This window comes from Acomys minous (genome assembly GCF_964271855.1).
Source record: "Acomys minous genome assembly, chromosome: 12".
Taxonomy (NCBI): Eukaryota; Metazoa; Chordata; class Mammalia; order Rodentia; family Muridae; genus Acomys; species Acomys minous.
The window spans coordinates 108,034,945-108,062,394 of record NC_140493.1 but is presented as its reverse complement, the minus strand read 5'-3'; the positions used below and the strand labels follow the sequence as shown (position 1 = coordinate 108,062,394).

Below are 27,450 nucleotides of genomic sequence, written 5' to 3'. Positions count from 1 at the left end.
CGTACACAGGACCCTGGCTGTGATCCCCATGGTAGCATACACACCCGTAATCCCATCGCCTGGAAAATGGAGGCGGGAAGATCAAGAATTCAGGGTCGTTCCCTTGGCTACTGAGTGAATTTGAGGGCAACCTATCTCAGATTGCCCCTTCTGCACAAGGAAAGATCAGTCTGCGAAGTAATGTATATTGAGCATCTCCGGGGAATCAGTTTCTGGAACTTTAGTTTGGACCAGATGGTTTTCTTCCTGCCTGGTTGTATAGATTAGGTTTAAGGCTGGAGAGACAGCTTCCATGTGAGAAGCTGGGTAGTAAGCCAGGCAGTGGTGGTGCACGCCTTAATCCTAGCACTTGGGAGGCAGAGGCAGGCAGATCGCTGTGAGTTCGAGGTCAGCCTGGTCTACAAAGTGAGTCCAGGACAGCCAAGCTACACAGAAAAACCCTGTCTTGAAAAACCAAAAAAAGAAAGAAAAAAAAAATGAAAATTAGATTTGCATCTGATGAAGGTTTTGTGATGCCTACTGCCACTGAGCCACACTTCAGCCCCAAGATCCTTTATTTTGGTTGGACAAAGTTTTTAAAAGATTAAAGAGCTGGGACTGGTGGAGCAGTCCTGTGATTCCAGCTAGTCGGGGGGCTGAGGCAGGAGAATCTGCTTAGTGAGCTCCTGCCTCAAAACAAAACAAACATAAATGGCCGGGAACATAGCTCAGGTATGGAGAGAGCACTTTGACACTGTCCATGAGCCTGGCTCTAAGTCTAATTCCCATTAAAAGAAAGAGGAAGGGGACTGGAGAGATGGCTCAGTGGTTAAGAGACTGCTCTTCCAGAGGTCCTGAGTTCAATTCCCAGCAACCACATGGTGGCTCACAACTATCTATAATGAGATCTGGTGCCCTCTTCTGGCGGGCAATAGAGTACTCATAGACATGAAATAAATAAAATCTTAAGAAAAAGAAAAAGAGGAAAATAATACTATGCAGAGCAATTTAGAGATCGCTGAGGATCTTGGCAGACTTAGTTACTGACCCCTCAGGAAGTGCCAGCCGCAGCTGTGTTAGGTGTGTTAGTGCAGAGTGAGGTGCAGAACGGTTTGTGTCCCGCAGTCATGCGGCTACAAGGCCCCGTTCTCCCGAGCAGGCACTAGCACTTCAACATAACTGTCCCCTTGAGGGTTTTGTATGTTGATTTGCTTGCTTGCTTGCTTTGAAACAGGGCCTCACTTTGTAGCCCAGTCTTTCCTGGACCCTGTCATTCTCCTGCCTCACTTAAGCCCTTGATTACTGACTGGTCCTGTGCTAGGCCGGCCTAATTTGAGGGGGTAGAGACTTTGTTTGGTTTTTTTGGTTTTTGGTTTTTCGAGACAGGGGTTCTCTGTGTAGCCTTGGCCATCCTGGACTTACTTTGTAGACCAGGCTGGCCTCGAACTCACAGCAATCCTCCTGTCTCTGCCTCCCGAGTGCTGGGATTAAAGGCGTGCGCCACCACCACCCGGCTGAGGGGGTAGAGACTTCTCAGTGAGATGTATCCATTAGTGACTAGCGATGTGAGGTGGAGCCTCGTGGTACCAGAGATGCTGACTTGGGGCTTGTTCTGTGAGGACTCCTGAGAGAGGGGCAGATGGGAGGAGAGGCATGCGCTAGCGCGGTCTCCTGGCCTCTCTGGTTCACTCTCCCCGCTCTCTGTTGTAGGTACTTGCTGCTGGTTCTGATGGACGCAGAGAGAGCCTGGAGCTATGCCATGCAGCTCAAACAGGAAGCCAACACTGAGCCCCGAAAACGGTTCCACTTGCTGTCTCGCCTTCGCAAAGCTGTGAAGCATGCTGAGGAACTGGAACGCTTGTGTGAGAGCAACCGCGTGGACGCCAAGACCAAGCTAGAGGCTCAGGTCACTGTCTTAACACCCAGTTTTACTTTATTGTGGAGATTAGACACGTGACTTAAAAAGGGCCACAGCGAGACAGAGCAGCTTCTTACATTATACTGCAGGTTCCGTGGCCGGACACAGGCTCGACCACTGGGCTGCAGCTCAGATCTTCCTTTCAAAGGATGAGTTAGTCTCTCTTATTTTTCAGTCTCCTGGTTTTTTTTAAAAATAATTAGCTCTAATTGCTTGATTAAAATCAGGCTTCAGGCTTCTTTTAGTGCATAGGTAGAAAATTTTATTTTTTATCTTTTTTGTTTGTTTGTTTTTCTAGACAGCGTTTCTCTGTGTAGCCTTGGCTGTCCTGGACTCACTTTGTAGACCAGGCTGGCCTCGAACTCACAGCGATCTGCCTGCCTCTGCCCCCTGAGTGCTGGGATTAAAGGCGTGCGCCACCACACCCGGCATTGGTTTAGGTTTTAAAAAATATTTTGTGTGGATGTTTTACTTGCATGTATGTATGTGCACAACATCTGTGGTTGGTGCCCATGGAGGCCAGAAAAAAATGTTGCTACTGAGTTACAGACAGTTGTGAACAGCCATGTGGGTGCTGGGAATTGGCCCTGGGTCCTCTGGAAGAGCAGCCAGTGCTCTTAGCCACTGAACCGTTCCTCCAGCACTGCTTTTGTTTTGTGTGTTTGTTTGTTTTTTGTTTTTCAAAATAGGGTTTCTCTGTGTAGTCATGGCTGTCCTAGACTCACTTTGTAGACCACACTGGCCTCGGACTCACAGCCATCCGCCTGCCTCTGCCTCCCGAATGCTGGGATTAAAGGCGTTTTGTTTTTAAAACAAGGCCTTACGTAACTTGGACTTAACTTTATAGACAAGCCTGAATAAGTACTGAGATTACAATCATGTGCTTGGCTATTTTTCTTCAGGGAGTGGGAAAATGCAAGGTTTTTCATCCTGGTTGGCATCACATTCACACTCCTGCCTCACTCTCTGAGTGCTCTAGGATTTTAAAGTGTACAGTGTCATGCCTGGCATAGATACCCAATGTTAACAGCAACAACAAAATTTGTGTGTGTGTGTGTGTGTGTATGCACCCGCATGTGCAGTGACACATTTGTGGAAGTAAGGAAAAGGAAAAACACCTTGGGCTTTGGGTTCCAGGGATCACATTGAGGCTTTCACAGAAACACTTTTGTCTGCTGAGCGTCTCAAAGGCTCAGTGTTGAACCTCTGATGCTTATGGAACAGTCTAGAACTGGTTATTAAGTGAAATGAAGTGACCAGATGTAGATGCCGTTCGGAATAAGGTCCTTAAGCCGGGCGTGGTGGCGCACGCCTGCAATCCCAGCACTCGGGAGGCAGAGGCAGGTGGATCGCTGTGAGTTTGAGGCCAGCCTGGTCTACAAAGTGAGTCCAGGACAGCCAAGGCTACACAGAGAAACCCTGTCTCGAAAAAACCAAAAAACAAAACAAAACAACAACAACAAAAAGAATAAGGTCCTTTGCCCTGAGCTGTGCCTTGGTTTTTGAAGTTTTGAAGTTCTCTCTGGTCTTCGTAGTGGCTTCCAGGCCAACCAGAGCTGCAGAGTGAGACCCTGTCTCCAAAAGAGAGAGAGAGAGGGAGGGAGGGCGGGAGAGAGTCAGCCACCATGCGGGTGTTGGAAGCCATGGGCTAGAACATTAGTGGTTTGTGCTGAAGCAGCTGTTTGTGGTAGCGTGCCTGACTAGTGTGTACAGAGCCCTGGTTCCCCCCATAGCACACAAAAGCACTTCTGAAGAGTCCTCGTTATCCGTTCTTTCTGTCCTCCTGCAGGCCTACACAGCTTACCTCTCAGGAATGTTGCGCTTTGAACATCAAGAATGGAAAGCCGCCATTGAGGCTTTTAACAAATGCAAGTAAGTCCTGCAGGCCAGACGCGATGACTGGCTTCAGTTACAGCCACTTAGACTGCAAAACCCTACAACTGTTGTCCTGGGAGTCAGGGCAGTTCCTTTGTCCTCTTTCATCCCTAGAATGTACCACCTTCAGAATGCTGTGTTTTGATTTTGGCCGTGTGGTCCGTGTGAGTTTGTTTTTTTAAAACATGGCTGCCATAATGTCTGACATTTCTTTGCTTACAGAACTATCTATGAGAAGCTTGCCAGTGCTTTCACAGAGGAGCAGGCTGTGCTGTACAACCAGCGCGTAGAGGAGATCTCCCCGAATATCCGCTACTGCGCATATAACATTGGTGAGCAGGCGCATCACGGCCCCTCGTCTGACTTGGCTTGCTGGGAGGCACATGTGACTTTCCCTGTCTTTTAACATCCACTGTGGCCTGAGGGTATTTGTTTTACTGTTTGGAACTCACTATGTAGACCAGGCTGGCCTTACACTTAGAGATACCCAACTGCCTCTGCCTCCCACTGGCTGGGATTAAAGGCCAGCACCACCACACCTGATTAGGCCTCAGTTTTGATGATCGTAAAAAGTACAGCTGTCTGATGTGCAGTGTGGCACACAAACCCACATACACACAGATGCATGCATGTGTACATGTATGTGTACACACACACACGCGCGCGCGCGCGCACACACACACACACACACACGAGACAGTGCTTGTCTGACAGCCCTGCTCTAATTTACAGACTGCCGGTGTGGTGGCGCACGCTTTTAATCCCAGCACTTGGAGGCCAGCCTGGTCTACAAAGTGAGTCTAGGACAGCCAAGGCTACACAGAGAAGCCCTGTCTCCAAAAATCAGAAAAAAGAAAGATCTCCAGACGGTGGCTCTTTGGTTTTGCTGGTGTCCCTTTGTCTTCTCTACCCCCAAGAACAATTAAGAGTTTGCAACCAGTGTCGTCTGTGACTGCTGGGAGGAGCTTCAGTTCAGCAGTGAGACGAAGTGAAAGATCAGCGTTCTCATGGTCCCTGTGACCTGAAAATGCTGTGCTGGGAGCTGAACCCAGGCGCTCTCTAAACGCAGCAGACACGCTAACCACTGAGCCATTCCCAGCCCCACCAGGGAAGTGCTGTTGCACAGTTGAGCCCACATTAGCATACCATGATTTTTCACAGGCCATAATTACTCTTAGGACTCAGCTTGGCATGGAGCTCGTGAGAATTTACACCAGTTATATGACATGCAGCCACCACTGTTTCCACTGTTTGCAAGGCTCCAGTCGGGTTCATTTTGAAAATACTCATCTTCAGAGCAGATGGTGTTGAGGGCCCACTGCAGTGTGCTCTGCTTCCTGCCCACTGCAGTGTGGTCTGCTTCCTGCCCCCTGTGGTGTGGTCTGCTTCCTGCCTGCTGCAGTGTGGTCTGCTTCCTGCCCCCTGTGGTGTGGTCTGTTTCCTGCCCCCTGCAGTGTGGTCTGCTTCCTGCCCCCTGCAGTGTGGTCTGCTTCCTGTCCACTGCAGTGTGGTCTGCTTCCTGCCCGCTGCGATGTGGTCTGCTTTCTGCCCACTGCAGTGTGGTCTGCTTCCTGCCTGCTGCAGTGTGGTCTGCTTCCTGCCTGCTGTGGTGTGGTCTGCTTCCTGCCCACTGTAATGTGGTCTGCTTCCTGCCTGCTGCGGTGTAGTCTGCTTCCTGCCTGCTGTGGTGTGGTCTGCTTCACTAGAGGAGAAGTGACTATTGGTCTGAATTAAATTGAGTGGTTATCAAGAGAAAACAAAAAACCCTTAAAGATTCCCTTCTCTCTCTGTCTCTCTCTCAGGGGACCAGTCAGCTATCAATGAACTCATGCAGATGAGACTGAGATCTGGGGGCACAGAGGGCCTCCTTGCTGAAAAACTGGAGGTAATCTAAGACATACATGTTTATGAAAGGGGATTTGAAAAAGTCTAGACATGCCGGGTGTTAGTGGTGCATGCCTGTAATCCCAGAACTTGGAAGGCAGAGGCAGAAGGATCTCTGAGTGCCAGGACAGCCAGGGCTACACAGAGAAACCCTTTCTTGAGAAAAAAGAAGCCTAAACATAATTCATTCAGTCCCCGGGGATATTTACTGTTAATATATGTACCTACATTAAGAAACTGTTGGCAAAAAAAAAGAAACTGTTCCCTAAATATTTATTTATTTGTTTTTTTTTTTTTAATCTACTTATTTGTGCTCTGCCTGCATGTATGTCCACAGGTCAGAGGAGGGCATCAGATCACATTATAGATGTTTGTGAGCCACCATGTGGTTGCTGGGAATTGAACTCATGACCTCTGGAAGAGGGATCAGTGCTCTTAACTGCTGAGCCATCTCTCCAGCCCGGGCTTAGTTTTTTGAGACAGGGTTTTCTCTGTGTAGCCTTGACTGTCCTGGACTCACTTTGTAGACCAGGCTGGCCTTGAACTCACAGAGATCCACCTGCCTCTGCCTCCCGAGTGCTGGGATTAAACGTGTGCACCACCACTGCCCAGCCTGTTCCCTAAATATTTAAATACTTAATTTATATGTATGCTTACTATCAATATATTATATGTCTACTATTTTTTTATAGTTCTGGCTGGCTTAGAAATCACAGAGATCTGTCTAGCTTTCCCAGCTGAGTGCCAGGAACAAAAGCATATGTCACTATACTTGATTTATAATCTTACTATGTATCCCCTGCCTGGTCTGGATCACCATCTATAGACCAGGTTGGCCTTGAACTCATAGAAATCCATCTGCCTCTGCCTCCCAAGTGCTGGGTTAGGGTGTGCATCACCATGCCTGGACATTATACCAGTGGGGTAGGGGCGTGGTGGCACATGCCTGTAATCCCAGCACTCTGGAGGCAGAGGCGAGTGAATCGCTGTGAGTTCGAGGCCAGCCTGGTCTACAAAGTGAGTCCAGGACAGCCAAGGCTACACAGAGAAACCCTGTCTTGGGAGGAAAAAAGAGCCATTAAACCTGGCAATCTTTTTTTCTCTCCCAGAGCAAGTAATAGATTCATAGAAAAAGTAAGGGAAAAAAAAAAAGAAAAAAAAAAGTGAGAAATGTAAAAAATAGGGGGAAGAATTTTGACTTTCCCTCAACTAAAATTCATGATTCCAGGGAAAATGTGAAACAAGTAGAAATTCTGTGTGCTGTGTGGTGTGCTGTGTGGGTGGAGAGACAGCTGACGGGCGCGCTCTGCCCACCCGTCACAGGCCACTCTGAGAGCTTCACACTCTGAAAACTGCTTTGTAGGCCTTGATCACTCAGACCCGAGCCAAGCAGGCAGCTACCATGAGTGAAGTGGAGTGGAGAGGGAGGACCGTGCCAGTGAAGATCCACAAAGTGAGGATCTTCTTGCTGGGCTTGGCCGACAATGAAGCTGCTATTGTCCAGGTGAGGAGGGTGGACCCAAGGTGCTGGCGTCCGTGTGTATCCGAGAGTCATCTAGAGCTCAAGATGTAGTGCTACTCAGGTGTTTGTCTCGCCAAAATAGAAATTATCTTAAAGCTGTTTGGGAGTTGGTAAATGTAGAGTTTTTTTATATAATTGTTTTGGAGCCAAAAATCAGGGAATTACATTTATTGAGTCTATTTACAGTCACAGTTGTGGGGAAAAGGAGCTTTAAGAGGTTGGCTTAGCAGAGGGCCACACTCAGGCCAGCAGGTGGTGCAGCAGCTGTTAGGCTCCTGGAGTGTGACCCGATGCCCTCGCCTCTTCGCCTCAGGGCTCCGTCTCACCCTGGCCATTCAGGAGCCCCTGGATGGACCAGAATCTCTTGTTCTGTGTGTGCTGTGCGTGTAATAACAGTGCAGAGCTGTACTTGAAGCCACTCACTGGCATAACTACCTGCTTGTGGCTGTGAACAACCGGATGGCGCCCCAGTGATAGAGCTCCAGCGGTACCCCTGAGGCGGCAGTGACGGCCCCTTAGAGCTCCCCCACAGGAGCTGAGGTGCTGTGGCCTCTCAGGGCAAGAGTGTCTGATGCCTGGCAGGTAGTGGTGCACCCCAAGGTTGTCTGCTGCAGCCTGTGTTGATGAGGGTGTGGTAGCGGCCACACTTTGCAGCCACTGTCCACAGGGGCTGCTGTGGGTCGGGGACAGCAGTTTAGCTGAGCGCATTGTTCTGCCGCTCTCCTCTCCTTTCCTTAAAGCTGAGCAACACACAGCGCCACAAGGCTCATTTTTCCTAAACTACAAGGCTGAAGAACTAACTCTCTTAGGTTTTTTTGTCTTGCATTTATTTATTTTGTGAGTGGGTACACACATAGATACATGCTTGGGTTCTTGTGACTAAGGGCTGACATCTGGACAGACAGGCCTAAAGCTGTCCAGGGCTGGGGCGCAGCTCGCCAGTCACTGGAGACCTCAGCTCCACCCTGAGCACCAGGAAGAAAAAGGCGTCCAAGATTGACCAAAGTTTTGATGATACTGGGAAGGAAAAAGATAAAGTGGCCACATTCTAAACTTGAGTAAATTAAAAAGAAAATCCAGTCAACCATGTGACCTCACCCGGTCGTTAGTTTAAGTGTGTGTTCCTAGCATCGGCATTTTATTCCCTATCCGTCTCATGGCACACACAGTAGCCGGTGGCCCCCTATCGCTGTTATCAGACCTGCCTTGCACATGGCTCATAGCTTTGCTACGTGAAGTGGCTTTATTGTTTGGTTGGTTCTGGTTGTACAGGACTGAGATCAGATCCAGACCCTGAAGCATGCTAGACAGCTGCTCTGCCATGGAGCGACACCTCAGCCCTTTCCCATGCTTTGTTTTGTTTGAAATACTTTTCATTCTGAAGCCTGGAACTTTCTAAGTAGGACAGACCAGGCTGGTCTCAAATTCACAGAAATCTGTCTGCGTTATACCTGGCTGTCCTGGAACTTGCTCTGTAGACAAAGCTGGCCTTGAATTCACAGAGATCTAATCTGCCTGTCTCTGCCTCCCAGGTGCTGGTATTAAAGGCCTTTCATGTTTTTAATTTCTATTGAGAATAGATTCCTTAAGCTAACAACACTATATCTACTAAATTTTTGATATATATATATTTTTTTTTTTTTTAACCGTGTGTGCAGTCACATGTATGCATGTGGAAGTCAGAGGACAACGTAAAGGGAGTCCGTTTCCTCCTTCCACAGTGTGCTTCCTAGCGACTGAACTCAGGTCTCCAGGCTTGGCGGCAAGCACCCTCTCACCCTACTACTTGGGAGGCAGAAGCGGACATTTTTTTGTGAGTCCAAGGCCATCCAGGGCTACACAGTGAGACTCTGGCCTTTAATACCAGCTTGTTCATTTTTACCTCCTTCAATTCTGGAAGAAAAAAAAAAAGCAACCAGCCTGTTTTCATTTCATTTATTTATTATTACGTCTTACATGTTCTTTCTGTGGGGATGAGGGAGACGTGCATGGCACAGCACACAGGTGGTGCCAGAGGACAACCTGAGGAGTCCGCGTCCTCCTTCCCGCACTCGGGTCCCAGTGGTTGAACTCGGTTGAGGGCTGTCCCTGTCCCTGGTGAGCTAGCTCTGCCTTTCTGATGTCTGAGTAGCATGGAGAACATTTACCTTAACTTAAAAAAAAAAAAAGTATGAACAAAAAAACCAACAAAAGGGCCTGGAGAGATGGCTCAGTGGTTAATAGCGCCGCCTGCTCTTCCAGAGTTCCTGAGTTCAATTCCCAGCAACCACATGGTGGCTCACAACCATTTATAATGTAATCTGATGACCTCTTCTGCAGATAAAGCACTTATATGCAATTAAAAAAAAAAACCAACAAAACCCAACCTTTTCTTACCATATTTCCTTGTGTTTCCTCTGGACCTCTCTCTCAGGGCTGGGTGAGGCTGGGTTCCTGTCCCCACGTCTCTCCTGTGGGTGTGGTGGGGAATGTGGCCAGGCTTGCCCTGTGTCTTTTAGTCACACACCACTGTCTCCCAACAATTTCTACCAACAAGTGAAAACAACCCAGGAGTCTCTTTAATAGCAGGAGACACTGTGCCCGACTGTCTGCACACTGGCAGATCGAGTGCGCCCTGAACGTTCGGCGTGTCATAAGACAGATCTAAGATTGCTGATGGCACGAGACTAGTGAGTAGCTCATTCCCAGGCCCCGGAGGCCGTGCCGTAGGCACACCTGGGAACGGGGCCCGGCCAGGCCACGGGTTTCTATGCAGGGAGTTTGCCGTTTGTGTTGAGAACACATCCCTGCTGACCTGGTAGCAGATGTGGAGGGCTGGGATATGGGAGAGGAGTCCTGCCTGTGCATGTTGAAAGGTGTGTCTCCTCTCGAGAGGCATCTTGGCATCAGATACAGGTCCTGGAGTAAATGTGAGCAGTGAATACATAAAGACTTCCTGTTTGGAGGCACTGCCCTGCGCAGGAGCAGTCACAGCACGTTCTCAGATACTGGTGGGCTCTGAGTCACTGGCAAGTGTGGGTGGCACGTGGAAAACAGCCGCTGAGTCTTGTCCTTCATTGCCGTGGGATGTTGTCGTAAAGCCCTCATTGGGGCCTAGCGCGTGAAGGGCCATGGAAGGCTGTCGACCGCCGGGGAAGGCGTGAAGCGGCTTAGTGTCCAGGTTTAACATTTCCTACTATTTATTACCCATCGCCACACAGCTGCACCCCACCCACCTGCGAGGCATGCTGTGGGCCCTCGGGCGGACCTTCTGTGGAGTCTGTTTGGGTCCCTAAGTGGTGCCATGGTGCTCATGTATCTTGCTCAGCTGTCACAGTTACCCGTGACCCCGCTGTGAGAACCTGGTCAGTTTGACTGTGTGGCTGTGAGGAGCCTTCCCTGGAGTTGCAGCAGGCAGCACGGTGCTGCGTTTGTGTTGTTCTATTTCAGTTGCCACAGATATTTAGTCCCCGCAGCTACGCGTGCTGGCTGCATTGCAGAGAGTCGTGAGAGCGCATGCCCCTCCCGCATGTCTGTTGGCCGGCAGCCCCTGCTCTGCTGTAGAGGTGAGCTGATGAAGCCTTGCTGCCCTCAAAGTACAGGAGGCCATGGCCCTCATTTGTTCTCAAGATAGTGAGAGACAGGAACGCCAGGTGACCTCTAAGTGTAGGGTCTGTTTGGTTTAGATTGCACAATTTACAGAGATTTCCTTGTACTATAAAATGTGGGAAAACCACAAGTGTTCTTCAGAAAGTTTTCCCTGAGCTCCTTTGCCTCTTACAGGGGTGGGTGTTCTGAGTGGGCGTCTGGGCTTCCTTGGAGGCCAGTTAAATGTTGATGTTTTCAGGTCGGCTGTTAGCTCTGTGGAAAGTCAAACAGAACTCTGGAATGCTGCTGTTTTCATTTCAGTGGGTCTGCCAGTGGCACAGGTCCATCAGCCTTCTGCCTTCTGTGGCTCCCCAGCTCACTCAGATTCTTTAGAGCGGATAACATGGTGTTGCAGGCATTCAGTTAATGAATGATATTGTCATTTATCTGAGTTGTGTAGCAGAGGGTGACACCTAGTTCTGTACCCTCATTCTTGTCAACTATCTCAACCCAAAAGTTGTTCTCAGAATTGGCCACCTATGACATTGGTCACAGAATGTCTAGAGGAGACAATCTAGCCAGATACTTAGGAGAAGTATCTTTCTGGTTGGATATTGATTAGTAACGTCTGTTTCTTGCTCGATTCTAAAAGAAGTCAGGAACTGCAGCTTGGCTGTCCTTTATGAAGGTTTGCAGACACACTCCGAGCCGTCTCGGGGGGTTGTCATGGCTGGGCGTGTTGACTGTTCACATTTCCTCACTGACCCCCAACCAGCTGTGTGCAGTTCTGCCCTTACAGCAGGGGCCCTGGGGAAAGGCAAAGGGAGGAAACTGTCTGCTCAGGCTTGGAGGAGCCACCACCCCTACTGGGAGCAGACCTTGCAGTGCGGTGGCTCTAAGGTCACCGGGTTCCTGCTGTAGCCCTCGCCCACTGCTCTCTGTGTGGCCTGATGAGTGAACCCTGTGGAACTGTGTATCTGCTGGTCTCTGAGGCCGGAGGTGGGGTGTTCTCATTAGGGAGGGACAGTTCTGCTGCCATGCAACAGGTGGACAAGAGAAAAGGGAAGAAACTTTGGTTGTTGTTCAGTGTGAGGAGCAGCATCCTGAGGGGCTCTATAGGCTTCTCCAGGGGCGCTAGGTGACAGGCCTTAGCAAAGGTAAGTAGTCTGATGGGGAGATACTCAGCGCCAGGGCCTGCAACCAGGCCTGATCTCAGTGTGTCATGCTTTCAGTACAGTCCCCACGGCAGTATGAAAGTGGGTAAGAGCATCACAGCATAGCTTTCAGTACAGTCCCCACGGCAGTATGAAAGTGGGTAAGAGCATCACAGCACAGTGACGTGTAGGAGAGGCCACGAGGGCTCCTGCGCTCTCAGAGGACCTGCTTCAGTTCATAGCACATGTGTTGGGTGGCTCACAACTCAAGCTCCAGGGAATCTGACACCCTCTTTTGGCCTTCATGAGCACCTGTATTCATGCATATGTACAGACAAGCACATATATAACTTTATTTATTTATTTATTTTCTGTGCATTGGTACTTTGCCTGCATGTATGTCTATGTGAGAGGGTCAGATCTTGGAGTTACAGACAGTTGTGAGCTACCATGTGGGTGCTGGGATTTGAACCTGGGTCCTCTGAAAGAGCAGTCAGTGCTCTTAACTGCTGAGCTATCCCTCCACCCCTTAAAATTACTTTTAAGTGATCTCCTGGGGCAGGTGTGGTGGGAGGATCAGTTACTACTCTGCCCTCCTCTGGTTTGCTCAAAACCGTCTTCTGCTCCGTTTGCCACCGTCTAGGCTGAAAGTGAAGAAACGAAGGAGCGGCTGTTCGAATCCATGCTCAGTGAGTGCCGAGACGCCCTGCAGGCCGTAAGGGAAGAGCTCAAGCCTGACCAGGTCAGACACCTGCCTTGTTCTGGGTCCTCCCCAGTCTGTCCTTTCCTCAGGGGTGGTCCTAGGGTCACTGTGCATCACTTGGCCATGGGGTGTTTGTAGAAGTGAGAACTTACAAACAGCAGAGGCCTGGGCTCCATCAGTTCACAGCTCATTCTCATGGCTTCTTCATAGTCATCCCGGGGCCGCAGCCTCTTGTCTCCAGGAGCGCTCCTGGTGCCTGGGGTCCCCTTTTCTTTTCTTTTTTTCTTTTTTCTTAAAGATTTATTTGTTATTATGTGTACAGCACTCTGGCTGCATGTACACCTGTAGTCCAGGAGAGGGCATCAGATTACATTATAGATGGCTGTGAGCCACCATGTGGTTGCTGGGGGTTGAACTCATGACCTCTGGAAGAGTAGTCAGTGTTCCTAACCGCTGAACCATCTCTCCAGCCCTTTTTGGGGGTAATGGGGAGACTCCCCTTTTCTAATGGTGTCATTACTGTGATCCTTTCCGGCATCTGGACTGAAGACAAAAGAACCATTTTATACCTTCTATGTCACCACACCCTAGTCTCTCCCTTGTGATGACTCCACCTGTTGGTGTTTGTTGAGGCAGAATCTAACTGTGTAGCCCAAGATGGACTGCACTTCATGTCCCTGCCTCAGCCTGTGGATAGCTGGGCTTGCAGAGGTTGGTAGCCATAACTGTTTCCACCTGTTCTTAAATGGCATTTTAGCTTACGCAGAAATGGCTATAAAGGTGAGGTGGTGCACACCTGTGACTTACATTCTGAAGACTGAGGCAGGAGGACCACCAATTTGGTAATTGGAAACACTTAAGTAAACCGAGCACGGTGGCGCATGCCTTTTATCCCAGCACTCATGAGGCAGAGGAACGTGGTTCGATGTGAGTTTGAGGCCAGCCTGGTCTACAGAGTGAGTCCAGGACAGCCAAGGCTACACAGAGAAACCCTGTCTCAAGAAATCAAAAAAGAAAAAGAAAAGACTGACGTATTCATAGCTGCGGTCTCTTCCATCACACACAGTAGTGTCTCCTTGGATGGCAGAGGACAAGGATGTAGGTGGCTTAGGGGGCTGGTCCTCAGCCTCGCTCGGGTGCGACAGCACAGGGTACACCAGGGATAGTAGACTGTGGGTCTAAAGTAGACCCTGGACTGTGATCTGGCTGCTTTTTCTGTTTCATAGTTCTACTCGTTGAACCCAGGGCCCTATGCATGCTGGGCAAGTCTTGCGGGTTTTTAAAAAATAGTTTGAGCGAAGATCTCATTAAGTTTCCCAGGCTATAATCAGACCTAGGCTCTTCCTTTCTCAGTCTCATGAATAGCCAGGACTGCAGGTTCATGTCTCCACAGCTGGCGGGACCGTGATTGTAGTGTTTGGGGGTAAGACACAGGGAGCAGAGGACAGGAAGCCTCAACTGCTGCTTCAACAGAAGGGTGTGGCCCAGCATTCTGTCACCCAGCCAGGTTCTGGGTGTCATTGTCATTCTGTGGTGTTAATAGGTGCTGGCTTCTGAGGGCATGACAGCTGGGAGAATTTGTGGCTCTGGGCAGAGAACTTTATAGAGCACAGTAGTTGAAGGGTCCCGAGAGCCAAGGTCCGACCTACTCTGTGCCTTTTTCCCTTTTCAGAAACAGAGAGATTATACCCTTGATGGAGAGTCGGGGAAGGTATCTAACCTCCAGTACCTGCACAGGTGAGGGCTCACTTACTCGTGTGTGTGTTTATATACGTTTAAGTTTCTAAGTTGTATTGTATGTGTGTGGGTGCCTGCGTGTATGTCTGTGCATCCCATGTGCCCATGGAGGCCGGAGGAGGACATTGGGTCCCCTGGAGCTAGGGTTACAGATGGCTGTGGGCTACGGTGTGCGTGCTGGGAACCACACCCCAGTCCTCTGCAAGAGCAGCCAGTGCTCTTAGCTGCCAGTCTGTCTCTTGATCCCCCTGTCTTCCTGTTTGCTTGAGACAGGCTCTTTTCATAGCCCTGGCTATCCTAGAATTTACTGTGTAGACCAGGCTAGCTAGCTTTAAATTCATAGAAATCCACCTGATTCTGGCATCCCATACGGAGTGTCCAGGCCAGTGTAGCGTGGACCTTCACTAGCTGGTCCTTCTCTCACCAGCTCGACCATCACTCCAGCCTTTGCATTTGTTGTTGTTTTTTGTGTGTATGCAGGATCTCACTGATAACTTAGGTTGGCCTCAAACTCTTGGGAATTCTCCTGCCTCAGTCTTCAGCATGGTGGAATTTCAGACATGAACCACCACACCCAGCTTCAGCCAGTGACTTTGGAGCCGCTGTGACCTAGAGCTCACCCCCTCCCCTCTCCAAGCACTGTACTTTATGTCACGTTCGCACGTAATGATTCCACCTGTGACTGTGTGTGAGGCCAGGGTCTGCCTGGCTCCCTCCAGTGCACTCACGGCCACCACCCGTCTGCCCTGCTCACCATGCTCGCTGCTGCTCGCTGCTTTTCTTCTACTCTTGATTTACTTAGTTTTAGAGTCAGAGTCTTAACATGTAACCTAGCCTGGCCTGGGACTTCTACGCAGCCTGGCCTTGCCTCTAACTCATAGCAGTCCTTCTGTCTCAGTCCACTAAGTTCTGGGATTGCAGGCCTGAGATGACATGTTGGCCCTCTGTGCTCTTTCCTGTACTTGTTTAAAATCCCCTTATCAGGAATCCGCCTTTAATCCCATCGCTCAGGAAGCAGAGGCAGGTGGGTTGCTGTGAGTTCGAGGACAGCCTGCTCTACAAAGCGAGTCCAGGACAGCTGGGGCTACACAAAGAAACCTTGTCTCAAAAAACCAAAAATAAATAAATAAAATAAAATCCCCTTATCAGTTTCATTTTTCTTTCTTTCTGTTTGTTTGCCCACTTCTTATAACTTACATAGTGAAATGTTCCTCTGTCTTCAGCTCTTCCTGCCCCTGTTTTCAGTTTTTGTTTGTTGAAAGTAATGGATGATTCTCATAAATACTGAGCCATGGGCGGGTGTGCCACAGTGGCAGGGCACTTTAGTCCCCCAGCCGCCGCCAACACACACACACACACACACACACACACACACACACACACACACACACGTGTGCTTTGTCTGTCTGTCTGTCTGTCTGTTTCCCTCCCCCCACCCCCTCTCTCTCTCACACACACATTCCTCTCTTGTCACACTTGAGCTCCGTTCTTGGGTGCTTGGTATTTGTGAATGTCAAACTGACTGTCAGATGACTCAGGCCCTTGGCATATTGAGCAGGGTTCACCCATGGATGTTATGTGTTTAGTCATCCTGAGGGGAAAGAGGCTCCTGGAGAGCTCGGCAGCTGAGCCTGCGTGGTTTAGAGCCCTAGACTTCACGGCTGAGTTCACCTCCTGACCTGGAGCAGGGACCCTGAAGCCTTTGCTCTGAGGTCACCTTCCCACTTCAGAGGTGGCTGGTTAGAGTGGGGGTTTCCCCTCTCCTAAGCTCTCCACGTGTGAGCTTTGGGGCAAAAATGAGGAGTCAGGAACTAGGTAGCTTTTGTGTTTTCCTGAAATTCTGTAAACCTGTATCTGCTTGTGTATAATAGCTACTTTTAGGAAATTCTCATAACCTTCTCACCTGTTTCTCAAAATTAACTTTTCAGTTATGTTAACATTCTTTGCATACTTCTATCGTTCAAAAGGACTTGGACACTTTCATACCTAATGTAGCTAGAGTCTCCCCTGCTTTGCACATGCTCCACTGGGCTGTGTGCCCCCTGTGCTTTCTCACTTCTCATCCATGTGTGGCCTCTCCTAGTGTTGAGTGGGGCCACGTGGTGACAGCACACTGCCCTGTGCATGAGCCTGGCAGCCGACTGCTCCTCCCCCAGAAGCTGGCTGCTGCTTTCTGAGGGCTGACAATGTCCTCTGAAGCTGGAGCTCTATTCAGGGCCAGGTAGCCCTGCTGTGTGATCCTCCAACCTCCCCGCCCCTCAGTCAGTCCCAGTCAGTCTAGTCCTCTTCCCGGAGCGTGAGCCTCCTTGAGTGTAACCTGAGCTGGCATGTGGTACATTGCAGCTACCTGACCTACATCAAGCTGTCCACAGCCATCAGGCGGAACGAGAACATGGCCAAAGGCCTGCACCGGGCTCTGCTGCAGCAGCAGCCGGACGATGACAGCAAGCGCTCTCCCAGGCCTCAGGACCTGATCCGGCTCTATGACATCATTCTGCAGGTAACCTATGGGACGGGAAGGCAGCCTGCCCTCTGCTGGGTTGAACACAATGATTTGGATAGTGAATGGCTGTCGAGAGCCTGGAGTGACTGTAGCCAGTGGAAGACGAAGAAAAGGCATGGAGGAATCCCGAAGCCTCCTACTCCAAAGTTCAGACATTTTAAGGTGTAGATACTTGTGCCCTCAGGTAGTCACTGAGTACTTCCGCTGTGCTGTGTAAGACACTCTACAGGTACTAGGGCATCCACAAACCTGAGATCACACTGTGTCAGCCTGCTGGGGTTGGTCTCTTAGTAAGCTTGCTACACATAAGCCAAGCGTGGTGAGTCACACCTGTGATCCTAACACTTGGGATGCCCGAGCGAGCTATGTACTGCGTTCAGGTCAGCCTGGGCTCAATCATCTCCAGAAAAGCAGAGACCATAGGCTGGGGAAGTGGCTCAGGAGAGGACTTGCTGCAAGACCTTACTGTGGATGCTCACTCAGAGTCCATGTGAGAAGCCTGGCCGAGCAGTGAGCACCTGTGAGCCCAGCACTAGGTAAAGACCGGAGACCCTGGGGCTCAATGGCCAGCTGGTCTAGCCAGGAGGGCGAGAGAGGTGGGGTTAAAGGACTGCTCAGCAGTTAAAGAGTGCTTGCTATAGCTGGGCGTGGTGGCGCACGCCTTTAATCCCAGCACTCGGGAGGCAGAGGCAGGCGGATCGTTGTGAGTTCAAGGCCAGCCTGGTCTACAAATTGAGTCCAGGGCAGTCAAGGCTACACAGAGAAACCCTGTCTCGAAAGGCAAAAAAAAAAAAAAAAAGAGTCCTTGCTATGAGCTGGGGAAATGACTCCGTGATTAAGAACATTATCACTTTTTTTTTTTTTGGGTTTTTCGAGACAGGGTTTCTCTGTGTAGCCTTGGCTGTCCTGGACTCACTTTGTAGACCAGGCTGGCCTCGAACTCACAGCGATCCGCCTGCCTCTGCCTCCCGAGTGCTGGGATTAAAGGTGTGCGCCACCACGCCCGCAAGAACATTATCACTTCTTGCAGGGCACAGGAGTTGGGTTCCCAGCATCACTGTGGGGTGGCTCACACTGCATATCACTCCAGGGAGTCCAACACCCACCTGTGGCCTCCGTGGGCATCTACACACATGGGCACACACAGACACACACAGAGATACACTTAAATAAAAATAAAAGTACTCTATAAAAGAACAGCAGTGCTAAGGATACTGCTAAGCACAGTGGTACACACCCTTAATCCCAGCACTCCTGAGGCAGAGGCAGGTGGATCTCTTGAGTTCCGGGCCAGACTGGGCTATGTAGACCTGCATCCTTCCCAGAACTCAACTCACATGGCTCACAGTCACCTGTAACTCCAGCTCCTGAGTCTCTGATGCCCTCTTCTGGTCTCTCTGGACACCTGCACAGGTGATATACACAAACATACACACATATTCAAATAAATAAATCATAAGTTTGTAATCCCAGCACTCAGAGAGGCAGAGGCAGGCAGATTGCTGTGAGTTTGAGGCCAGCCTGGTCTACAAAGCCAGCCAGTCCAGGGCAGCCAAGGCTACACAGAGAAACCCTGTCTTGGAAAAAACAACAGATACATAGATGGATGGATGGATAGATAGATAGATAGATAGATAGATAGATAGATATGACAGTGGGCATGATGGTGTGTGACTTTAATCCTAAAATAAATAAATAAGTTTTTTTAAAAAGTTGACACTAGGGGCTGGAGAGATGGCTCAGAGGTTAAGAGCACCATCTGTTCTTCCGAAGGTCCCGAGTTCAATCCCCAGCAACCACATGGTGGCTCACAACCACCTGTAATGAGATCTGGTGCCTTCTTGTGGTGGGCAGGCACATGTGTGAGCAGAATACTGTGTAAATAATAAATAAATCTTTAAAAAAATAAAAAGTTGACACTAGGTGTGATGGTGTACGACTTAATTGCAGTGCTTGGAAGGCAGAGGCAGGTAGATCTGTTAGTTCGAGGCCGGCTGGGTCTGTCCATGTAGTGAGTTCCACAACAGCCAGACCTACATAACAGAGAGACTCTGTCTCAAAAAAGAAAGAAAAATTAAGCAGAGAACCTGGTTGACCTGTGGCCTCCGTGTGCATGTGCTCATGTGTGCACAGGTATACATGCACACAAGCTGCCTGTCACTGTCAAATGAGTGGACCAATCTGAAGTGCAGGTTTTCCAGTCTGTGAAGGTTGGTGAGAGAAGAATTGAGTGGTAACGGACAAAGAGGCTTTTGGTATGGGCAGGGCAGGGACACTGGGTGCAGCTGCCGCCGGGCTGCACGTCACTGGCTTCCCGTTACTTTGAGTGTGGACTCTACTTGTCTTTGCCCTCACCTGCTCCTAAAGGCCTTGTGATAGGACAGGTGGGGCTTATTCCTTACGGTTTTCTTGTTGCATCTGTTGTACAGAATCTCGTGGAGTTGCTGCAGCTTCCTGGCTTAGAAGAGGACAGAACCTTCCAGAAAGAAATAGGCCTCAAGACCCTGGTGTTCAAAGCTTACAGGTAATGTCCTTCAGATGAGAGGCCTCAGCTCTGCATCCCAGCAGTAAGGTCTCTGCCACGTCCTGCCCTGTGGGAGACACGGTCATTGTGCTAACTGGGGCTGCCTAGCTATGCAGAGGACAGTCTGCCCAGTGCCTTTAAAGAAAATCCTCCGCAAAGATGGCAGGCAGGAGTCTCTGGAGTTCTTCATCTACGTTTCTGATAGACTCTAGGGTTAACCGTAGTTTCCTTCTCTTCCTTCCCAGTGAAAGCAGTGAAAGAGCCAAGCATTGGAGAGGTGTTGGCAAACTAGAGCAGCCAGTTGAGGGAGTGTGAGCTGGGGTGAAACAGAGCGTCTCAGTTCCTGAGATGAGTCTTGGTGTGGCTCACTTGAAAGTGGCTGCTCAGCAAGGGAGGAGAGTGCATGCTGTCACCTTCCCTTGGCCCTCATCTCCCTAGGCGGCCGTGTCTGCTCATGTGCTCCCTTCTGTTATGTCAAGGGCAACACCAAGGTTCTGTTGGGCCCCCGTAGAATTTTGCTTTGGCTTTTTGAAGAGAGACAGTTAGAGGTATATAGGCAATTAAGGCTCAGGCATGTAGACAGTGCTGAGTGGGGTTGTGTTCCATCTAGTCAGCATTCCTCTCCTGCCTCCCTCTGGTTGCCACCATCCATGGGAACTGCCTCATCTGCAGTCAGCCACTGAAAGACAGTGGCTTGTGTTGGACCTGCAGAGCCATCTGAAACTGCTGGGGCGCACTTGGGAGTTTGGCAGCAGAGGGCTAGGGCTGGGGTTTCCCAGGCAGTAATCCAGAGTCCCGTTTCCAGATTGGACAGTAAGCCTGACAGCAAGGACGGCAGCCTTGGTGTCGGGCACGGTTGCTTTAGAATACTATGACTCTTTCTCCATCAGGTGTTTTTTCATTGCTCAGTCCTATGTGCTGGTGAAGAAGTGGAGTGAAGCCCTCGTCCTGTATGACAGAGTGCTGAAATATGCAAATGAAGTTAGTTCTGATGGGGGAGCCTTTAAGAACAGCCTGAAGGTGAGCTGCTGCCCTCCCCTTGTTTCCCAGCGCTAGTGAGGGGGGTAGGACTGTGAGCGTACCCCGGCTGGCAGCCCCTCTCCCGTCATCCTGGGTCATCATCTCTAACCCACCCTGCTCTAGGCCTAAGGAGGGCGTGGCTATGACAGAAAGCCATTTCTTCCAGCTGTGGGTGGGCACACCTGTAACCCTTGCCCTGCAGAGGCTGCAGGGTCACGAGTCAGAAACTGTTCTAGGCTGCAGAGCAAGCTCAGAGTCAACCGTGACTGAAGAGCAAAAGCCTTTCCAAAGGTAGAGGGCGGGCAGTGCCACTGCTCTGGTTACAGAGGAACAAGCCTCACGCACTGCTCTCAGATTAGCCGCTCATTGCAACCACCTGGCAAAGGTTAGGAAGCCGTGTCTGCGTCAGAGTGGTTCTGAGCGGAGTGGCTCACTGCCCCGCTTCCTGCTGCTGAGTGTGCGTTCTGTTGCTGCAGGACCTGCCTGACGTGCAAGAGCTCATCACTCAAGTTCGGTCCGAGAAGTGCTCGTTGCAGGCTGCAGCCATCCTGGGTGAGCCGCCGCCCTGGTCTTGCTGTGTCCCAGACTCCTCTACTCTTCCTACCCCCTTCCTACCCCCTACACCACTATTTTTCCATAAAAACGCTGTTTTGGGTTAATCTCTTAGCTTTGCTATTTCCTAGCCTTATTGCCTAGGACTGAACTGTGTAAAGGAATTGAAAACCCTGTCACACTGTCCCTTCTCCCCAGCATCTTCCAAACTCTGCAGGTGCTGTGGGGTGACCACAGTGGCTCTCTCGCTCTGTTCCTACTGACTAGCTCTACTTGAGATTTAGAGCCATGCCTGTCACGCTGCTGAAAAGCCTATTGTGGCAAGAATGTGCCACGTCCCTGTCCTTACTGAATCCCTGTGGATTTTCAGATGCGAACGACTCCCAGCAAGCAGAGGCCTCCTCCCAAGTCAAAGACAACACGGTAAGACCGGCTCTGGCATTTGGGGAGTCAGGGAGTGCTCTGCTCTGGTTCTCGATGCCCTTACTTCCTCCCTTTTCTTGCCCAGACACCCACAAGCCACCCAGATGGTTGGTTAGTTGTCCTCTCCCTCAGGGAAGTGGAGGAAGGCCTTATGCCCAGTGTCAGTAACTGACGTGAGCTGGGACACACGAGGCTGAAGACATGGTGTAGTGCTTAGGAGGGGACCCAGGTAGGCACCACAGGTGGTGCGGCGCAGAGCCTTTTTTTTTTTTTTTTTTTTTTTGGGTTTTTGGTTTTTCCAGACAGGGTTTCTCTGTGTGGTGGCCTTGACTGTCCTGGACTCGCTTTGTAGACCAGGCTGGCCTCGAACTCACAGCGATCCACCTGCCTCTGCTTCCCGAGTGCTGGGATTAAAGGCGTGCGCCACCACCACCCGACCACAGAGCCATTTCTAACTTCACTTGTAGGGGAGCCACTGATGTCTTTCTGACTTCCGCAGACACTAGGCATGCAAGTAGGACACATACATGTATTCATACACGCAGAAAAGAAGTAAGAATAGTTTTACAAAATGAACTTGGGAGCATGCTGTGTAAATTAGTCCTCAGACTTCATTCACAACCTGCGCGCACACAACTGCAGCTGAAAGAAACAGATGAGCTCACTGTGTGCCCGCCCAGCAGAAGTCTGCTCCGGCCTTCTGATGGACGCTTTGATGTGTCTTCCAGCCTCTGGTCGAACGGTTTGAGACCTTTTGCCTGGACCCTTCCCTCGTCACCAAGCAAGCCAACCTCGTGCACTTCCCACCAGGATTCCAGCCCATCCCTTGCAAGCCGCTGTTCTTTGACCTGGCCCTCAACCACGTGGCCTTCCCACCCCTTGAGGACAAGTTGGAGCAGAAGACCAAGAGTGGCCTCACAGGATACATCAAGGGCATTTTTGGATTCAGGAGCTAACCAGGCTCTTCCTCAAGGGCAGGGAGGTCCTGACTTACTCTGTATTACGAGATGGACCGGGCAAGTTCCGTGGCATTAAATCCAAGTCTGCGTTGGCCCAGGCGGAGCTCAGCTCCCTCAGCCCTGTGTCCTTACATCTTGTGTGTTTGTGACTTACTTTTGTAACCTGTCATCTTCTGGGCCCAGAGTCGGGGTCTCTCTGTCCCCTGTGCCTCCTGGGGACTGCTGCTGTCCTGACCCTTGCAAGCCATGGCTGATCGCTTTTGGTCAGTATGTGTTCAGGGGTCCACACCAGGCTTGGGGGGCTTGGGAGTGTTTGTCATGTGTCCCCAGTCCCACAGATTTGAAATGAACTCCTTGCTGTGAGCGTCCAGAATCCCCTGAAGTTTGTCAATGACTGAAACATGGGCAGTGTCACCCAGAGTTATGGTCAGCCTTACCTCCTCCAAGAACAAGCAGAGCGCTCTATTTTTAACTATGTTATACTCGTAAATGACGAAACCAAATCTTCTATTAAAGGCAAAGATGATGGAGACTGTGCCTGTTTTTTCCTGTCCCCTCACCCGCCACCAGCTCTCCCGGGAATTGGTTGACGGCACCACAAGAGCAAGTGCGTGCCTTGCTGGCAGCCAGTGGTGGCTGGCTCCACATGGGAGTTGAGGCAGTTTTCTGAGTCCCCATCTGTAAGTTGAGATGCTACCACATTCTCATCCGCTTCCCTCCTTACCCTGTCGCCATTTTCTTTGGACACACTTTTCCTTAGTTTTTGTTATGGCATCAGTAACAGATGTCACAAGAAAGCAATGAGAGTAAACCTGGCTCTCACCAGTTCCTCCCAGCGCCTCTGGAAAGCAGAGGTCCACCAGGACTGAACTGTTAGCTCCGTGTGGTGCAGAGCGGAAGAACACACTGAGGGCTGAGGGTGGATCCCAGCACAGATACTGGGCTACGGGAAGCATGCTGGGCTGGCCTGGAGGCATTTGGGTGACTGTGTTCTCTCTCAGGAATTGCTTGGGCGTCAAGGAGCCGCAGAGCTGTTTAGCAACGTGGTCCTGGAGCTCGGAGTATTTTTTTGTCTCTGATTTAAGAGTTTGCTTTTCCCCTGTGAAGATACAGCAAGATGGATGGCTACAGCTTGACAGCCGAGCTTAGTCCCGAAGGCTCTGCTCAGTGTCCCAGCTGGGCTGAGGGGGTGCTGGGGTCGTGGCATCTCCTTTTGGGAGTGGTGACAGAACCCAGATCTAGTACATGCCGGCCAGGTGTTCTATGGCTGAGTCACTGAAGCCCGGGGCCTTTATTCCTACCCTCCCCCCTCTGCCCTTACAGCCTCCCTGCACACAGTCTCTGCCCTGAGGCCCTGCTGTGGGGGAGGGGGGCTCCTCTACAGCACAGCCTCGTGGGGAGCCACACTCCAAATGGTTAGGGATGGAAGCACACACTATTCTGACTGCGCTCTCCATTTGAAGGTTGCTCAATGGCTTTCTCTTCCTTGAGGCTGTATATTTCTCCCAGCATCTCTCATCAGCACCCTGAGGAGCACTGGCATTGTCAGCCTTATGCTCACCATGACATAGTGCATTTGGGTCACACACATAATGTGTTTACATGAGAAAATGGACCTGGCAGGGCTCAGGGCTGAGCTCTCTAATTCTTTCCTACAGGCAGGACTCAATGGACACTGAGGCAGCCTGCATCACAGTCCTCAGGCCCAGGGGGTGGGCCCTGTTGTATTGTGGCTGGGTTGAGAGGACTCGGAGAAGCTGCGCATCAGCTTCAGCGTCCCTGTCTGACGGGCAGTGAAGATTCTGCTGGGAAAGCGGGCAGGTGCAGGAGGCCTTTAGACTCCTGGGTGGTTTTCCCATCATGGCCTCCCCTGATGGACGTCCCTTCCCCCAGCTCTTCTTTATGTCTGTCAAGAGTGAATTTTTAGAACCCCTGCTCGAGATGGGACGTTGCTAGGCCTTCCGCTGTAGCAACCGAGCAGTGAGCTGACAGCCTACCTTGGACCGCAGGAAGCACTTCTTCCCGAACGCTGACCACTCAGAGGGTAAGAAAATACCCAAAGATAGCAAAGACGTGTGCTGCTGCTGACTTTTTTTCCCCCCATCCCTTAGAGGACAGTTGTTGCCACAGGGTGATGGGAAACAGATTTATCTGTAGGATTTGTCGATGCGCCAAAGCTTGGGGAGAATAAATTGGGAGCCACCTGCCTCTTGACAGCACCAACTGGACCAATCTAACGTGCTGTTCTTTTAGCCTTAGACACACTTGCGCAATGGCTGCCAGGGGTCTGCAGAGCTGGGAAATGGCTGTGGTCAGGGCTACTCCCAGGCAGGCCCAAAACCCAGCTGTCTGGTATGCGTGCCCGGCTTCCCCTCTGCATCATCTACACAGGAAGGGCTCTGCAAAGTCTCCAGAGGGATTGTTAGTTTCGTGTAGGTTAAAAAAAAAAAAAAAAACCCTAAAATGACATGTAAATTAAATTACTCTTACTGGGGGGGGGGGCGCGGTGTGCACACATGCTCTGGTGTGGATGTGGAGGTCAGAGGGCAACTCCCCACCCCACCTCTGAAACAGGGTTTCTCTGTGTATCCCTGGCTGTCCTGGACTCACTTTGTAGACCAGGCTGGCCTCGAACTCTCAGAAACCCGCGTGCCTCTGCCTCCCGAGTGCTGGGATGAAAGGCGTGCATGCCACCATGCCCTGCTAGAGGGCAACTTTCAAGGGTCACTCTCCTGAGCGCTGTGACAGGAGGCTTGGCCGCAGTTGTTAAATGCTGTTTCTAGTCCCTTGGTGTAGAAGGCCCTGGAAGAGGAGCAACATGTAGCCTCCACACACTCGCTGCGCCGCCCAGTCAGGGGGCCTGTGGCGCCTTTGTTCCTCTCCAAGCAGACCCTCCTGACGTTCCATTTTATCAGGCAGCTCCCCCAGACAGCCCTGCGGATTCCTGGGGCTCAAGCTTGTGCCTGACAGAGGGAGGCTTCTCCCTCTTAACTCCCCCAGCTGGCTGTCCTCTCCAGGCCCTGTTGGTGGGTGGCTCCTCTGTTCCCTGCTGGGGCAAAGAGCATAAGGGAAGGAAGTCATTCACGTTGTCCAAGGGTCAGATGGCAGATTCTATGCAAACCGAGGGCAGCTTTCCTGCTTCCAGGGAAAAGAGAGTTAATTGCCACCATCTGCTCCCAGGCGACAAGGCCCTCTGAAGGGACTCCTGAGCTAGAGGAGGCTTGATCCCTGGCATACTTGCCCAACACCCCCTGTACTTGTCTGCTCAGCCCTCCTCAGACCTACCGGCCCTATGGTTTCACATGAGCTGCCCACCTCAGGCAGTGGTGCAGACTAGGAGCATGCGCACACTGCCACTGCAATCACCACGAGGGACTGGAGAACTCGGCTGATTTCAAACCTCTGGATCCACAGAGGAGGGAGCAGGACAAGGGACAGGGACCAGAAACCATGTCCCAGGGGCTGGAGGTGGGTACCTAGGGTGCCCCCTGTTCAACAGCTAGGTCAGAGCTGGGCTACTAGGTTTTTTGTTTTTGTTTGTTTCCCTGTTTTAGACAGGGAACTCAGGCTGGCCGGGAACTCCTCAGTACACAGGGTAGCTTGGCCTCAGGCTCTGCATTAGTCCCCTGCCTCTGTGCCATAGATGTGGAGACCAGGCTGGCTTTGAAGTTGCCACCTGAGAATGACCTTGCCCACTCCTGATCCACTCACAAGTGCTGGGGTAACAAACATGGTCAACACATCCACCTATATCTCAGAGAATCCCGACACCAGCTATGAATGCAAGCCTCACCTGTATTATCAAGTTTGCTAGAAACCACAAATTTGTTTATTTTAAATTTTAAATTCTACGTGAAGCTAGGCGTGGTGGCGCACACCTATAATCCCAGCACTCAGGGAGGCAGAGGCAGGCAGGTCACTGTGAGTTTGAGGCCAGCCTGGTCTACAATTTGAGTCCAGACCAGCCAGGACTACACAGAGAAATCCTGTCTCAGGAGGGAAAAAGAAAAAAAAAAAAACCCAAACCATCCTATGTGAGTATTTCGCCTACATGCTTTCCTCCGCACAACACGCATGCAAAGCTTAGGTCAGAAGAGAGCATCAAATCCCTGGGAACTGACTTCACAGATAGCGGTGAGCCAACCTGTGAGTGCTACAGCTTGAACCTGGGTCCTCAGGAAGAGCTGCCAGAGCTCTTAACTGTTGCGCCCTCTCTTCTGTCCCTAGTTTTTTATAGCCAGAGGCAACCTTGCATGACTGCTCTTCCTGCCTCTGCCTTCCAGTGCTTGAATTCAAGTGTCAGCACACTGGGGTTTACACAGTGCTGAATATTGACCTAGGGCCTCGTGAATGTTAGGCTGGCCCTCTACCAACTGGACTTCATCCTCAGCAGTAAAAGCCAAATTTAAAGGGTGTGTGTGTGAGAGAGAGAGGGGCCATTAGCTGGGCATGGTGGCACACGCCTTTAATCCCAGCACCTGGGAGGCAGAAGCAGGCAGATCTCTGTGAGTTCGAGATCAGCCTGGTCTACAGAGCAAGTCCAGGACAGCCAGGACTATCAAAGAAACCCTGTCTTGAAAAACCAAATAAATAAATATATATATATAGGAGGGGCTATCATATTTAACTTAATATACTCAAAATATCATTGCAATATGCCATTAATATTGAAGAAGTCAAACATCTTTTTTTCCTTTTCCATGGAAAGGCTTTGCTCATGGAGTGCATCTCAATTTGGCTTAGGCGTGTTCCAATGCCCAGTAGCCACAAGGCTGGTAGCGGCCATGTGCCATATTGCAGGCCTCGATAGAGACAGGAACAGAGTCAGGCTCTCTCCAGTGATTTATTCTTGGCACCATGTCACTGCCACCTGAGTAGGAACCCCCTGCTGAGACGGGTTGGCTCCCCAGCCCTTGGAGTCTTCCTGCCCACTGATGGCCGGTCCTTAGCTGGGAGTTGATTTGATTTGATCGGACAGTGGGCAGTCACACCAGGAAGTCAGCACTTGTTTTTCTTGCAGTGAGTCAATCAGCCCTTGAGCCTTGGAGCATGCGTGGGCCCCCCCCCCCAACACAGTGCTCAAATACAGCCTGGGGGGGGGGGGCTACTTGTGAAGAGGACTGAGGCTCT

At 50.7% G+C, this 27,450-nt stretch overlaps 1 protein-coding gene across 1 annotated transcript in view; it reads left to right on the top strand.

Annotated features, from left to right (window-relative positions):
• Positions 1-22,850, top strand: part of SRP68 (signal recognition particle 68) — a 30,012-nt gene extending 7,162 nt beyond the window's left edge. Inside the window, exons 4-16 of the mRNA XM_084750117.1 lie at positions 1,690-1,885; positions 3,687-3,769; positions 3,995-4,104; positions 5,575-5,657; positions 7,020-7,160; positions 12,543-12,641; positions 14,275-14,339; positions 16,683-16,839; positions 19,272-19,366; positions 20,257-20,386; positions 20,863-20,938; positions 21,309-21,361; positions 22,090-22,850. Coding sequence (XP_084606243.1) covers positions 1,690-1,885; positions 3,687-3,769; positions 3,995-4,104; positions 5,575-5,657; positions 7,020-7,160; positions 12,543-12,641; positions 14,275-14,339; positions 16,683-16,839; positions 19,272-19,366; positions 20,257-20,386; positions 20,863-20,938; positions 21,309-21,361; positions 22,090-22,317 — 1,516 coding nt within the window. The 3' untranslated portion in view covers positions 22,318-22,850. The remainder of the gene's footprint in view (positions 1-1,689; positions 1,886-3,686; positions 3,770-3,994; positions 4,105-5,574; positions 5,658-7,019; positions 7,161-12,542; positions 12,642-14,274; positions 14,340-16,682; positions 16,840-19,271; positions 19,367-20,256; positions 20,387-20,862; positions 20,939-21,308; positions 21,362-22,089) is intronic.
• The last annotated feature ends 4,600 nt before the right edge of the window (positions 22,851-27,450 follow it).